This window comes from Macaca mulatta, chromosome 1, assembly GCF_049350105.2.
Source record: "Macaca mulatta isolate MMU2019108-1 chromosome 1, T2T-MMU8v2.0, whole genome shotgun sequence".
Lineage (NCBI taxonomy): Eukaryota > Metazoa > Chordata > Mammalia > Primates > Cercopithecidae > Macaca > Macaca mulatta.
The window spans coordinates 158,577,424-158,594,324 of NC_133406.1; the positions used below are offsets into that span (position 1 = coordinate 158,577,424).

Consider the following 16,901-nt stretch of genomic DNA (forward strand, 5'->3'; position numbering starts at 1 on the left):
CACTGTTCATGTCTTTAGAGCTTTGAGAACTGCCTCAAGAGAAAGAAACAGGGCTAACTGAATAATCAGTGTTGCCTTTAAAAAATCTATTACTGAACCAGCCTGACTCTAGGTAGCTTGTATACTAGGAAGTACACATCACACAATACTGTATGGTTTTAGGCATTCAAAATAAGTATAACAAGATAGAAAATTAAAAATACTTGATTATCTAATGCCCTCCTTTAGCAAGCAAAGTTTATAAATCCCAGAAGAATTTTAGCCAAAGAAATGAGTACCCTTCTCAGAGGATTGTTAAATCTGTTTGAGAACCTGGGAGGTGGAGGTTGCAGTGAGCCGAGATTCACACTACTGCACTCCAGCCTGGGTGACAAAGGGACACTCTTAAAAAAAAAAAAAAATATATATATATATATATATGCACTTAATTTTTAACTCTCATCGCTTTTTAAATTCAATAGGCATGTGTGTGTCTACATAAAAGTAAGCGATTTATAAGCTGGTGGCAGTATCTGAGAATTAAGCTTTAGAATAATTTTGTATAAACGCTTATGATACAAACAGAAAAAATCTGTTTCTTGATATTCAATTATACGATTTTTGAACTTGGAGTAACACTTTTCCAGGGTAATGAATATTGGTATTCACAGCTATCTGTAGGGATATTTATAATCCTTAAAGTATGTTTAAGAAATTTCCCAATACTGCTGAAAAATCAGTTAAAGAAAATCAGTTAAAAACTTTTTATGATGCCCAAATTTGATGGTAGAACTTCCAACCCTTCTTTTTTTAGTCCTGTTACAATGCAACAAACAAAAATGCTTTCAGAATATATCCCTCTTAAAACTTATCCAACAGATTTTGTGCATATGTAGTGGGAAATGAGAAGACATACATTCTTTTCAGCATAAAGAACAAACAGGCAACTTAATTGTATCCTTTCATATATCCCTGGGCTTTGGTATGACATTACTTAAACCAAGGTGGGAGGGGGTGGGAAGGGACCAACATGTTAAAGCCAATTATGTATCATACATAAGAGTTCACGTGTTAACTACTTGAAAAAATTCACATTTATTTACTGTCAAACCGTGTTAAACTTTACACTGGATATTAGTGATGGGCTCATTATTAACAGGTTTACACAAAGGGATGAAAAGAAAAGCAGAATTTTGCTGAAACAATTTACATTTCATTAGAATTTTATCATAAAATAAATTAATTACTAAATATAGGCAGAAGGAATATGGAAGAGTAATATTTATGTTTTATTTTATTTTTTTAAAAAAGAATAGGCACCTTTTGTTCACTAGAAAGTTTGTGAGAAGTGCCCAGTGCCCTCTTTGCCCTCTGTTCAAGAATAAACAGAGGGGTGACACACAATCTTTTCTAGATTTCACCACTTCTGTGCAAGGCATGGCATAACTGGCTTGGAAGAGTTTTTTTCTCCCCATAAAACACGTTCTTTTGGCAATAAGAAATTTAAATGTAAGTAATAAAGACTAACTTGTCAAAGCAGAACACTGTATACAGTGGAAAAGAAGTGAAAATGGGTAGAACTTACCATGACAAAGTGTAAGAAAAAACATTTCCTAACATGTGCAACCAAGAGCTTTTCACAATATTCTCTTCACTCTTTAAAATTATTTTAATGACAATTATATTTCAGTTGGACACAAATGTATTTATTTTACCCTAGCAATAGAACAAAATATAATTTCTTTAGCCATTTTTCATGAGAATAGTTCATTGTACAGTTGAGGAAACATATGAAATAAGGCCTGTGGCTTGATTGCTAGTGGTTAAGCATGTTTTCAATCTTTGCCTTAATGTAAAAGATTTGCAGTGAACTGCAAACTGATGCAGAATATCTCTCCTGCTTTTCCAAGTCTTGTCAGGAATAGTAAGGTACAGTAAATTTGTCCCACAGGATTTTAAAGCCTACGTCTTGTATATAATACAATGCAGGCCTACAAAAATGGTGCAGCCATATTTACAAATTTAGTTCACAGACTGCTGCAGTAAAATGGCTGGAAAGTTTTGTTTTGCTTGTTTCACAATTTCTCTAAACAGCAGCAGAATCTTAAAATACCTGGTTGGCATCTCTTTTCTTTGTAACAAATAATTCATTTTAGTATACTCTGTGTATATACAAAGTTTTTGTATGTTTTATAAAAATTCACAGAACTGCAAGGTTCAGTCATCTTTTTTACACTGGAGAACCACAGGTCAAGAGTCATCTCTTCAAGCAGAGTTTGAGGGAGCTGCATCAGGCCAATGGAGTCTTTATTTATTAATACTTGCATGTGGCCCTTGGAATTCCTTAGCTCTACGATTAAAGACTTGTAACCAGCTGCATTTGTCCTTCTCTAACATCTCCTTCTGGAATACACCCTTCTTTGTTAATTGGGATTATATAACCATCACTATTGCCCCTGCTGATCTGGTAGCACATCTGAAGCTGATGGCCAGCTCCAAGATTTGGCATGCTTTTATAGTAAATGTCCTCATTCTCACTCCTCCTGGAGGGAGAGAGCTCTTCTTCCATGTCAGGGCTGCTCTCTGGATAGGGAGAGTCTCTAAGATTGGGCATGCTTGTGTAAAGAGAGTCTCTGTTGGGGGACTGTAGGTGATCTTCAGCCTCTGCTGTCAGCTGGGAGACATAGCTGTCAGTTCCCTCGGACTTCACTTTCTTCTGGGGTTGGTACAGAAGGGAGTGAGTCCGCTGAGGAATAAGCGGTGCCTCGAGTTCTTTGTGATGGAGCTCCAGCCCTGGGTTGTCGCTGTGCATTAAAGATGAAGCATCTGCCACAATAGCATCATCTTCACTGCTGCTACCTCCAATCACAGGTTTGACTGGTAACGTGAGCTCGAGGTTGTGAGTCTTGCTGCTGCCCCGTAAGTTGTTGTGCACTAATTCTGAAATGATCATTTTCTCAAAAGCAGTATCATTCAGACTTAGTCCACAGTCCACAACTTGCACGCTGTCATTATAGTCACCCTTGCGCAGCGAGTAGCTGTTGTTAAAATTACCATTTAGCGGTAGAGTATCCATGGCACTTGTATCCCTGGCATTGTTCAGTGAATGTCCTGAAACAGAAGAGGGGGAGTTATCGTTATGTCTCTGTTCCTTTACAAAGAAACGCTATTTCTTTTGTACAAAACTTTTTAATGTCGTTCAGGACAAAGTTGTATTTGAAAGCTAACACTTGAGAAGTGCCAGGCTTTCCAGCATTCCCAACTGTAAACAGTTGCAACCCCTCAGATAACAGGAAAAAGTGTTAAAAATAATACTGTTTTCAAGGGAGGGAAAATGGCATACACAGTAATACTTTGTCAATTTCGGGAGACAGTACTTATTAATTGATTTTGGTCAAATCTCTGACACAAAGAAGACTTCACTCCATGCCCTTGCATAGTTAATGCAAAGCAATTCATTAGTGACATTTACATTTTAAAGTACAAGACTATGGTTTATAAAAATAAAATTAACAGAATTTGTCCTAAACAACACTAAATTAAAAAGGAATAAGTCACAATACAAAACTGAAAGGCAAAATGTACAACATAAACCCACATAACTGGCAAGCAACTTTTTAAACAACATTCTAACATTTCCTTTTTTCTGGAGATGAAGTAAAAAAAAGAATGAAAACATGGACAGATACAAAGAAGTCATGTTAAACAAAGACAGCCATCTCTCATACTGACTGGACCAGGGGTCCACAAGCACCATCCAACATCACGATAGACAGCAGGTGGAATGACTCACTTTGGACAACTCACATCATGTCTGTCTGCTCAGGCTATCTGGCCTAAGAGTAGCTGATATATAAAAGAAAGTAAAATGATTTATTGTAACATGATGAAGAATTTCTAAGCTTCTCAGCAACTTAGTCAGAGCAAGGGTTCAACAAATTAGATTACCAGCAATAGCAGCCTTTAATTTTTCATTTAATATTTATTATTTTGAGTTTTTGGTACTAATAATCTCTCTAATAGCAATGGCCCCAGGCTTCTAGTGGTCAAAGTTTGCCTGCAGCCCTGCAGTCTGCATCAGTCACAGTGACAGCACCGAATGAACCAGCAGAGTCCACTGTACGAGATTGGCCCACAGACACCATGGCCATGGAGGTCAAACGCAGAAATGTTAGAGATTTCTTAAGTATGGGTCACAGAAATTAAACCAAGAATAAATATTAACTATGGAATGGGAGAAGGGTGGCAGCCTTGGCTAATATATTTTTATTTCTAAAGGAATGAAAGATTGGATAAGTCTGCTGAAGATAGGAAAAGAGGTTTAGGAGGGGGGAAAAAAAAACATGGTAACATGCTCTATTGGAATCAGAGTTGTATTTTCCACAGACACATAAACATGTAAACTAAGACATCACAGTGCTTCTCAAGCAAATGAAAAAAAAAAGTCAAGAGAAAATTAAATGGTCTGCACCATGGAAAGTTAGGTTATTCATTCTCAAAATCCTAGAGAAAAAAAAAATCACAGTCTACAGATAGGTCTGTAAAAAAAAAAGAATGAAATGATGTTATTGAAATGAAACTGACCACTGTGAGGCTGCTGCATTGTATGCAAGGCTTGGAGGAGTTTAGGAAAAAATTTAGTTCTTGGAAAAAAAATACGAAATTTCCCGTTTTAGTGCTTACTCCACTCTTAAAGCTGCAGATATCCTAGAAAATGCAGTTTCCTTCAGAAAAAAAAAAAAATCTGTATTGCCTGATACAAACTTCATGACCAATAAATATGTGATCATTGTTGGGCAAATTATCATCAGCAAAAAAACGAGAAAATGAGGGAAGATTATATTTGTTAGTGATTTGTATTGTTTAAAGACTGTCCCAACTTCCACATTTGAAAAACTGACAAATTTGTATCATGTTCCATGTGCAACAAAATGAAATTGTGATAGTTATTTGTAAGGCTTCCTTTAACTTGGTAGACACAATTCTTTAGCTTCATAAATTCACGTTATGTGCTATAATCTTCGTAAGATTATTAAAAAAAAACATTTGGCACTTAAAGGTATGAGTGACACATGGCTCACTTGCTAGCATTTGTTTCCTCTGTAGAGGTTCACTGTTTTCAAAGATTTTCTTTTGTTTTATCATTGCTTGGTAAATATAACACTATATACTGGATATAATCCAAAAGGTCTTTTCTATGATATACTGCAGATTTAAGCCATCTTTGACTGGTTTTGAAGAGGTATCTTTTTCTGCCCAAGTTCAGGTAATTCACTTGAAGATTTTCCACAGCCTGTAGCAAGATTACTGTGGGAATGCAGAAATGATAAATCAATTATTAAGCATTTTGGTTGACAGTACTTCAGGCTTTATAGAGCAAATTATTTCAGCATTGCGTATACTTAAGTATGGACAGCATTTGCTACAGACCTCCATTACTGACAAAAGGCAGTACAGACGGATGTACTGTTTGAATTTGGTAACATTTTAGTTGCAAATTGTGAACCACTTGCCCGCTGAGTCTACTTCATGACTGCTAGTTATGTTTTAATTGTGCCCATTAAAAATCATGCTGAAAAAATTTACATTTGATAGGCAAAGTTAAGTTTTACTCCCATACTTGTCTCTCTGTAGGTTGCTAGAGGAAAGCATAAGGAAAGTAAAAAAAAACACAAGAGAATGAAAAGAGAAGCTGCAGTTACATTAAAAAATAATTTTAAGAAAAAAATGGAAACAAAGTTCTGTGTTTAATTTAGTGGCAAATATTCATCACAAATAAAGATTATATGCTAGCAGTATAATTATATGAAAACTTTACCAAAATCTTGAAAATTGTTAATATTAAGTATATATATGCTTTTATTTAAAATAAGCTATTAAACAACATAGTAATATAAGATGGGTTAGTGACAATCTTTCCCCCTCCCCCAATTAAAAACTATAGGTATAAGCTGACTAATACTAACTTTATTCTGATTTTTTTCTTAAGAAAAAAGAAAACTACATAAAGCTGCACTATACTATAGTTTGGATATATTGATAAGCTGAATGTGGTTTTCTATAGCTAGGCATCCAAATTATCTTCATTAGCTAATTCATTCCAGAAGCAAATTTTGTCAGCAAGCTTTAGAATTAACTGAACAGTATATTATATAGATAGGATACCTCTAAATGATATAAATCTTGAAGATGGGCTCTCAGACCATGTGATGTCAGTCCTGTAATAATATATTAAGATTTATGCCACCTGTGTTAAAAACATGGATAATTATTGTAAATACTATCATGACTGAGCTTTTACTATAATATAGTGCAGTTTTAGAAGCCTGGCATAGGCAATACGGTAATTTTTTTAAATTGATAAATTAAGAATGTAATAATAAATATATGGCAACTTGAATATTTCAGAAACAGGGCAAAGATCATAGCTCTGTTTAGCAGCAAAGAAAGGTAGTTTTATTTGTAAGTAAAGCACACCTGGTGAGTTAAATACAGGAGCTGAAGGGGCATTACATACAACTGTTTCAGCGAGCAATGTGTTATAGGGGTTGTTAGTGCCGTGGGGTCGAAGAAGAGGGTTTGTTAGTAGGTAATTGCCAGTCATTCCTAAAGTAAAAAAAAAACAACAACAAAACACAGAAAAAAGTACATCAGTCTCTTATTTTAGCGTTACAGTGGTAGTAAAGTATTTTTTTATATTCATCAAGGGTAGTGGACAAGTTGGCAATGGAAAATCTGTTGAAATATTCTGACTGTATTTGAACTACTAATTTGCAGGAGAGAAGGGAGAGGGAAGTTAAATTTCAGTAATTCACAGGTGCTTTCTAAATCCCCCAAGTAAACACCTGCTGAGGATGACATTTACTAATTTATACAAAAGCACTGTTAAACAAAAATGGCAATTAAATGCATAGAAATCAACATTATGTTTCAAGATGTTACTGCTTAATATTAAAAACATAACCACTGAGGCCCAGAAGAGGGAATCTCAAACTTTCAGAATTTACAGGTGTGGGATTATGTCTCATGAAAACATCTGTGTTAATACCAACTTTGATACGAGCAGGAGGAAAAACAACTTTCACAAACAGGTGGAAAGTATGACACACTGCAAAAAGCTGCTCTTAGTAAATGCAAAAGCACACATGCTGAGAAAAAAAAGACTACACAATGAATTATTAGGTCATTCACAAATTCTACATAACAAGAATTTTCATTATGTAATGTTATTTGCCAGGTTTCAAAAATGAATCATTGAATAATGCATTTACTTTTTGACAGCCAACAGAACGAAGTAAAATACCAAAGCAACAGAAGAAATGCACATGTCTTTCATTCTAACTGACAAATTACAAACTTTTAAATACTTACTGATTATGTTTTGCATAGCTAATGTAATTTGGATAAAAATATCTTAAAATTCAGGTTAGTATCGCTACCACACATACACCTTTTTTTCATTTTAAATGAGAATCTCACTAGAACAACGTCAACAGTTTAAAATGTCATTATATTTCATTGTAATAAATTCTAACCTGTATTACAAATCAGTACATATCAAACTGAAAATAGCGTGATTAAATTATCCTTCCAAGGATATATACAATACCATATAATTTTTCATACTAAATTGGAATGTATTAAGCTTTTATTCAAGAATACATGTGTGTGCATATACTCTTTTCTAAATTACTTCATTTCCTAGCATATTTTAAGAACTGTATTGATTGATGAATTTAAAGCTGCCACTGTAGACACATCAAACAATATAGAAAAAGTTGCTTATAAACTTTCATGTATTTTTGTTTATGAAGATTTCTACAAATGATTTTAGCATTTATTTTTCACTTTTTGAAAGAAAGATTAAAAACATAATTTCCATGGTACTGTTTCATGTGAATAGTGATTATTCTAATTTTATTAATGTTTTATGAAGAAAACCTTCATAAATGTCTTGGTCAGAAAGAATAAATCTGTACTCCCTAGGATAATATTTTTAATCTGTGGCAAGGTATATTTTCAATAATTACCTTCAAGCCGCATCCTGTTAATGCAGTTTAAAATTATATTTCTTGCATTATATTATTGAATAAAAGGAATTTATATGTACTTTAATAAATGGTAATAATTCAAATTTTCCTGATAACTGACCTTGATTAAGTGTTGAAGTGCTATTGATGTCACCTGAGATAAAAGAAGATTCAGATTGTTTTCTCACAGTATCATTCCACATTCTTCTTATACGACTCTATTAATACAAAATAGTGAGACAAACGTGTTTTGTTAGTTTCCCCAAGCTTACCTTATTAAAGACATACAGAGATTTACCCTAAACAACCTATGTAGGATTATCTGGTGGCCTTTTAAAGAATGTGTGTTGTTTCTGGTCTAAAACTAACAATGTCTATTGTTTATTTACTAAGCAACTAAGGGATATTTAATCCTCCACTCTTAAAAACATGTTATTTTATTGTCTTTTTTTTAAAGAGTGGAGATCACTGGTTATTCAATATACGTTTATTGAGTGCCTTCTATGAGCATTGTGCTATATGGCCTTAGGCTATAAGACGATTATGATATACTTCTTAAGTAACTCTCCACAAAAAAGGATGTTCACATATAAAGAAACACTGAAGAAATGTTTAAGAAGACATTAAAACCAAAATACTAAAAAAGCAAGTATTTGCTATCTAGATCATTATAATGAGGAGACAATTAGTGCATCTGAACAGAACATGTCTCAGTAGGCTTTCTATAAATACGGTTAATTAAAGATGCTGTCAAACTCTTTGTTACCTGTGTGCCAGAGGAATACCGAGCACTGGTTCTGGTGGTTGATGCCTTCACTGAACTGTGGGGACTCTCAGTTGGGAGGCCTCCACAGCAGTATGAATGTCTGAAGCACTTGCCATATTCTTTTCGTACCTGCATTGAATAATCACGAGACCAAGGGATTAATATGAACATACTTGCTTCTCTCTCTCTAATTAAATGAACAGTGAAGACAACCGAAAAGAATTAAAAGTTCCACTAAGACTTATCCGTGGAGAAAATAAATTGAACTTGCGAAATCAAGTTCAATTAAAATTACTGAAATAGTAATCAGAAAAATATCTCTGTCCACTAGACTGGCTAGTAGAATCTTTAAAATGTGATACAACATGAAGAAATACTCTATATCCTGTTATAATATAAATGTTAGTTATTAAATAATAGCAATATATTTATAGTTTTATTCTCTTATACTTAGTAACTCCAATTTTTTATTTTATGCTAAAAAAAAACGGGACAAAAAGTTTAGCATTTTCCTTGCTTAATTACATTTAACCACTCTGTAATTCAGTTGTTGAAGTTTTATATGCTTCATGTCCTCTTAGGTAGGTCAACACAGAAACCTCTTTTGCATAGTTTTGCGGGTAACCTCTTTATAACGACAAGACTACTTTGGCACAAGAATAAAGAAAACAAGTACTTTGATACATTTGCCACTAATTAGGACAGAACGTTTTCTTCATTTTCTGATGTGTCGAGCTTTAACTTTTAGTGTAGAGAGTTTAAGATGTCTATTCACTTCATTAGCACACAAGAGAACTATTTATGCAATTTCCATTCACATTAATGAGTTACCCATGTAATTTCCCCTTTTCCCCTGAAGCTTGAATATATGAATGCAAAAAAAAAGTTCTTAGGTCTAAAAAAAGTTTCAACTAAACTTTAAAAAGTGAAGTCCGAACAACTGCTAAATAATAGGGCCCCATCTAAAGCAGTGTTACAGAATTAAGTAAAGAGGGAGAGGGTGCTGTTGGACTATTGCAGCTATACTGGCATATACATGTTTTCTTGTGGGTTAGAGCCAGACTGTGAAATTACAAGACAGACAAGAAGAAACTGCGTAAGAAAACATTTTTTCTAATAGGTTACAGAAACACTCAAAGGCTTTCCCTCAACTCAGAAGTTTATGTGCAGTAACTGCCTGTAAAGACCATGACTTTTGACACTTATTGCTTGCAAAATTAGAAAATTAAAAATCAGTAGACGGCATTTAAATCTAAGTGCACTTGCATTTTCATCTTTTTAGCTTTATTTAATTAACCTATTAGAACAAATAACAAGGTGGTTGAGACTTCAAAGCATTTTCTTGGCCTAAACATGCTCATTCAAGCAGTTATAACCATGATTTTAACTTAACCATTTTATATCATATTCTTAACAACTCATCCTGGTGCACCCAAGTGGATGTATCCGAGACTAAGTTATACTTCTTTTTCTCATATATGAAGAAATAATGACTACCTCACTCTTTTTCTGCTATGTCTATGCTTTGTGTCAAAGATGCTTGGCACAACAGCACAAAAATTATGAATATACAATAATATGCCTGTATATAAAATGCTCACTTATGTAGGAAATATATAAAAGCCAAAGTAATTACTAATGTTACCCCTGTACAATGTTTATAAGTTAAAGTTCACTGTTATTAAATAACACATCATACCTCACAAAAAATTTCAACACATTTTATGGGTGTTAACTGCTATGAAATGCTGCATAACCAAGACAATGGCAATCAAAACGGTATTTTATCCAAATAATACCTTCCAGTGTTGGTTTTGCCTAATGCCTATATTGCTGTGAATATACATTATCTGTCAGTATTGCACATTCCACTGTCATTATCTCAAAATTATAGCTTATTCAAAACTGATGGAAGTAACAACACTATCATCTTGTCAGGACTGAAAACATAATAGTTTTCACTTTCACAATTCTATTTCTGTGTTCAATTTAGTGACCAACTAGTAATAACAGAATAAAATGACTACATTAGATATGAAGTCAGAAAAAGGATGATACCTAGTGAAAGGTATGGAAATTTTATACTTAAATAGCACCTAAGCAATTCCCTTAGGTTTACATCTTCTTGCTACAGATTAAAGCTTTTCATCTGTAAGTTTTGAATCATTTTTGCTGACTCCACTTAACATAAAATCAGGACAAAACAGTACGACGTAAGGTAGTAATTATTGATTTTTAGATCCTTCAAAATTACTCAAAAGGTAACATTAATTTTTTGTATGTCTGGTGCTTTAAAACTTAACATCATTTATCCTTTACTCAACTTCAGTGTGAGCCACTGCAATGCCTTTAGCAAACAAAGAATGAGTTTTATTTAACCTTTTATTTTACCTTGTATACCCCTTGTACCTAGCATTTTATAGACCCTATAAGCAAGGAAGAGATCTTAACCTAAGTATCTAGTTTGTAACATTCCCGAACTGAGATACAAAAGATGACTGGTATTATTTTATAGATGAACCTAAATTTTCAGACAGGTATTAAAATTAACTTATAATTAAAAATATGATGCTCTTTAACAATATGCCAGATGTGACTTAAAATATTCTTTATTATATCTATTATATTCAAATCAAAGAATGAGTAATCTGAGCCCCTAGGTGTTTTCAATTACTTACTTTCTTTTGGAGAGCACAGTGAAAGATGAAAATGAACACTCCCTGGAAAGCATTAAATATGGTGAAGAGATATGCCATCACAATAGTCTCCTCGTTAATAAAAAGCAACCCAAATGACCAGGTGAGGCCAAGAAGACACAGAAGAGCAAAAGCGCCAAGCACCCAAGACCTGGAAAAATAAAGTGAACTTTTTTAACACGTTCAATGAGCAAAAAACACGCATCACGCTTAAATGTTAACATATCAGTAGTGGCATATCAGTAGTGGCAGTTGACTTTCTCTATGTTCACATTCAAATTCAACAGCATTTTGGCTTTAACCTTTCACTGATTAAGAAAGAACAATAGCATTTAGTACTGCAGCCTCCAGTGAAAACAGCAACAGCAGGTATGACCTTTTCTTATTCCAGAATAAACAAAGTATCAAAACTATATTAAAATACAAGGTGTAATATATCCCCTATGACTTTGTCCTTTATGTGCATTTTCATAAAAGAAATTAAGGAGTGCTTAATTAATTTACTTCTGTATTTTTATTCCTGTGGTGTACTCACATGACACTGAATAATGTGACACATACAGAAAGGTTAAATGGCAGATAATCACTTAACACCTAAACTTCAGATTCTAATAAACTAGTCTTAGGTGAACCTAAGGTTTTATAACTAAAGCATGAAGAAGCCTAGCTGAAATGGGACAAAAACATGAGAACAACTTCAAAATAAAATAATTTTGGAGAGATTTCATCATGAATAGCTTAAGAAGAAAAGAACTGTAGGAAATAGGACGGAATGAGAAGGATTTAAAGTCAGTGCATTCCATGTCTAACTAATGATCTTACTTGATAAATGGCTTATTATCTTCATAGCTAGAAAGCATTATAAGCAGAAAAGAGAAACAAAATTATTAGACAGAATTAAAATAGAAAGTAATAAGAAAGCATTTATATATTTTATAAATTAGTCAAAATTAAGAAAGTCAAAATGCAGAGGCAAGCAATTAAAAAATAAAGGCATATTATAGTTTTAAAATACTATAGCAAACTAGATATTTCAAAATAATTATAAAAGTTAAGGGCAGTTCATGATATTGACGGATTTGTAAAAAATATAAATCATGCTATAAATTTGTTAATGTAGGGTTCTACCTTACCCAGGTAAGTCCGTATTATAGTAGCCATCACAAACACGGTAATTACTGGTGAAGATGAGAAGACAGAAAGAGGAAAAGGAAGAAAAGAGAGAGATGCTAAAGATTAGCTCTCTCTCTTACCATGCAACATGCAATGAAGTTGGCACTAACCTATCTAAAACATCTAAATAAAAAAAAAAATTTTACCCTTACTATAGATCTGCCATTTTTGACACTAAAAATAGTATTTTTTACAATCACATTATAACCAACTTGAATAATACCTTCTCAAGTTCTAAATTAAAAGGCTCAGATATTTTAAAGGTAACTCTGAAAATGTTTCCATAAGATGATTTAATGAACAACAGCTATCATTTTTTGTTAATTAGATAGCATTTTCTCCATTGACAGACTATTGCAGCTTTTATTCAACATTAAGATAGAGTAAATATTTGTTTAATTAGCATGAAAACAACAGATAATCTTCAAGTTAACAATAGTAATAGAGTAAATTCTCTTAGGAAAACAGGATTAGGAGTGGAAACTGCTCAGAATCCTTAAAGCAAAAAGTCATTTAACAAAACAAACTTAATATAATCATATCAGCCATGCAAATAGGAAAATCATTTTGAACTGCATTTTAAATTCAAATGAAATTGCTACAATGATATGGAATTTCCAGGAAGCCACTGAAACAATTTATGGTTCTAGATCAAGACAGGAATTTTATTATCTAATCTTTGACCAGTGTTGGTGATACAGTAACACTGAGATTCAACTTGAGGGCAGTAAAACTTCATTTTGAATAATTTCTACAGTTGACAGAAGGTAGAAATCCCTGTGTTCCCTGTGGAGAGTATCTTTTACTTAGTTTGCCAAGTATTAAAATTAAAATACAAAATACTTACTTAATGTTTTCCAACCTGCTAGAATCTGGTTTCAAAGTGTTTGAATGCTTCACCATTTTGCATAATGTGATCACCAGGAAGACAATATTTAGCTGTTGTAACAAACAAAGAATTAGACCACAATGAACAAACAGCTGAAAAATGAATAGTTCTTGCAAATGTATCAATCCATGTTTATATGGCAGATACTGAAACAATTTTTTTATGTATGCAATGATCAAGTTGAGTCTACATAAAAAATACTCTGGCTATGTATGATCAATTCTTTAATAGATCATTTGACATCAAATTGAACCTCATTAAGTCAGTATTATATGGTAATGATTAAATAAATTAGAAAACCTAAATTAGTTTCTTTAGCTAGATGTACTCCAGGGCCTAAAAGCCATCTGATGGAAACACTCAAGTCAATTCCTTAGAAGGAATTTTGTACATCATGATGTAGATCATGTACATCATGTAATCTACAAAATTGCTGGGTTTGGAACCATTAGTCTTGGTTGTGAGTCTAGCTCTTGATTTTGTCTGATTAAATGAGGACAATCACATCTGTCTGATCTATTCATAAGGCAATTGTGGGGACCAAATGAAATAACATATGATAAATGTTTGTTATAATAAAGTAAGATAAAGTTTATATAGGTATGTTTTGCCATTTAACTGTTAAAAGCCATCAGTCCTTTTTTTCTGTCTCTGTAGTGTAAGGAAGTAGATACATTCTGACAAAAGGCTGTTTTGAGTCCTTCTAAACATTCAGCTATGCAAAGAATCTAGGTGCAAACAAAAGCAAAATGAGGAAGATGTAATCTGACAAGAAGGAAAGTGAGTGGATTCCAAGAGGTCAACCTGAGCTTGCGCAGAGGAAGAGGAGCTGTGTTTTGACTAAGAGACAAAGGATGGTAATTTGCATTTGTTTCTACAGACATCTGGAAGAATGTTGGAAGAAGAGGAGGAGGCAGTTCCATTTTTATGCTCCAAAAATAGAACTAAATTACATTGTTCCTGGATTTTTTTTTTTTTGCCATTTTATTTTTAGATTACTTTTTAAAAGGAAAAAAAAAGTTATTTTGTGAGCTTTATATGACTTAATACCAGAAATAGTATATTCAGAAAAGGACCCATTTCACCTATTATAGGTAAGGATGAATTTAATTCCTTGTTGCAGATAATCAGCATAACTGTGTTACAGTAACATGATCATTTTTACTGAGTCACAATATCACATGATCAAATGGTAACACTATTCATCATTCACTACTTCTGATTTTATAATTAGGAAAAGTGATAAAGGGCAATAAATAAAAATTTCCAAGTCCTTCCCCATGATGAGTTTAGAAGCAGTGTTAAGAAAAGCTTTAATGTAAGCTATGTATCTATCAAGTTATTTTGTCCACCGTGCCCTATGATTTCTCTTAGATGGAGAATTCCTTCTTAAGGGATAAAATGAGGTAATTGGGCAAAACTTTACAAGTGTTGGCAGGTAACATTCTGTCCTTTGATGTTAATTACTTAAGGGCAAAAACAGTTTGTTTAAAAAAATATATTTTTTTAAATTTCTTAAAATACATCTAGAGAGAAAGTAAATACAATTGTAGAAACATTATCTGGCTTTATTTTCCATAACATTCTAGTTGGTCACAATATAAATAAATGCTTGAATTTTTTGGATATGTTACAATATGATACATTTCATTCTTGTTCCATAAAAGGATGTGCTTATTGTATTGTGAATGAGTAAGACACAATTTCTGCCTTTGAGAAATTAAGAGAGATCCTTCTGGTAGTATAGTAGTAAATATCTGATTAGGGTTTTAAAGAATCATGGTAAAGTGTATCTCTAATTTTTTTTTAAGGCAAAAATCAAGAGGTTTTTTTTTTTAATTTTAATTTTATGCAACACTAGCTTTAACTAGTAAAATTCAAGAATGGTTAAAAACAAAAACTCTATAAACGTTGTAAAAAAACAAACAAACAAACAAAAAACCAAAACCCAAGTAAACAAATAAACTGACTATAATAGGTAAGATGGCTGCTTTGCAGATTCACAATTTAAATCCTTTAAATTCTCCCTTTGTTTCTGATCCTTTGTTTTTGAATGGCCTGATAAGAACAATTTGCTTTCTTTTATCCCAAACTTCTGAACATAAGGGTTTTTTTCCTTTCTCTTCTTAAACAATTTCCTGAAGTGTATAGGACCATAATTTGGTGTTCATAATTTTCTAAGCATATTAGTTATCCCCTTGGGAACAAAATAGTAGTAGTACTAAACATTCTGGAAACAAAGTTATTCATTATTCACTACAATGTATAAAATTTATAAGGAAACTAAAAAATGTGAATGTGGAAAAATGTGAACATATAAAGTATTATATTGCAAAAAGAAGAGTAGAAAATGATAAAATCTTGGAAGTCAACTCAGAAGAAATATTTTTCAATGGCAAAAATCAGGGACAACTTTCCCGTAAAACTGACATACTAAAATGAAATCTACCAATATAAAAATACAATTAAGGCTTAAGTATGATAAAGTCATTTTTCCTAGTTAATAATACTAACCAACGTGAATATGCCATACAAAACTTATCTCAATTAATCCTTTAAAAACAGACTGTTCAATACATTTCTCCTCTTTTGCTCCCCTCACTTAACTGAGGTTTTTACATTACATGTGTTTAATGTGTCTTTCTAGTTACACATACAATACATTCACAATGCAAATTCAGAAAATAAAGAAAATTACAGAGGAAAAATACAGCTACAATCCTATATCCAGTGGCAGCAGGCAGTACTTGTATACTCATTTTAGAAATAATTGAGATGTATCTTTCCAAAGACTTCTTAGCTACTATATTGTCAGTGCTGGGATTCAATATACTGTGGTCTGGACTCTACAGCCCACAGACTTCCCATATAAAATTAACCAATTTATTCTGGGTGAAAAGATTAGAAGTCTCCTAACAAAGATATACTAAGTCTATATTTAAAAGGTTCCATTTCTATAAAAAGTAATCCAACTTAAAAATCATTCAGAGATGAATGAATTGAAGATAAATAAATTAACATATAAAATACTGCCTCAAAGAAATCCTATTTATGTTATTTACATAATAGGTATGCTCATCAAATGACTTCTACCTGATGGATTTGCCAGAATTAACCAATTCTCCATTTCCTTTGTAAAACACTACCATCCCACAATCAGCAACTGGCCAAAACACCCACACTTCTACTCCCACTAGTCAAGTTGCACGCTTAATAACAGTTAGTTTATTTTTTCCAAACTTGTTTATGTCATTTATACTTTTACATAGCTAAATATCACACATAGCTCATGAATCCAAGTGCAAATATAAGCATGAAATTTTTAAAAGCTGTTTCTAACATACTTAAAATGGAATGTTTTAGAAGAC

The 16,901-nt window shown here is 32.7% G+C and overlaps 1 protein-coding gene across 40 annotated transcripts in view; it reads right to left on the reverse strand.

The window, feature by feature from the left end:
- Positions 1-1,055: 1,055 nt before the first annotated feature.
- The window catches only part of ADGRL2 (adhesion G protein-coupled receptor L2), a 293,729-nt gene continuing 277,883 nt past the window's right edge, over positions 1,056-16,901 (reverse strand). For 12 of the 40 annotated variants that reach the window (XM_077988115.1, XM_077988085.1, XM_077988104.1 and 9 more), the window contains 6 exons: positions 13,492-13,583; positions 11,454-11,622; positions 8,776-8,904; positions 8,131-8,227; positions 6,457-6,585; positions 1,056-3,090 (listed from right to left, as the gene is read on the reverse strand). In XM_077988115.1, coding sequence (XP_077844241.1) covers positions 2,336-3,090; positions 6,457-6,585; positions 8,131-8,227; positions 8,776-8,904; positions 11,454-11,622; positions 13,492-13,583 — 1,371 coding nt within the window. In that variant the 3' untranslated portion in view covers positions 1,056-2,335. Of the gene's footprint in view, positions 3,091-6,144; positions 6,227-6,456; positions 6,586-8,130; positions 8,228-8,775; positions 8,905-11,453; positions 11,623-13,491; positions 13,584-16,901 lie in introns of all 40 variants that reach the window. The other 28 variants (XM_077988175.1, XM_077988137.1, XM_015143426.3 and 25 more) reach the window with 4 other exon arrangements.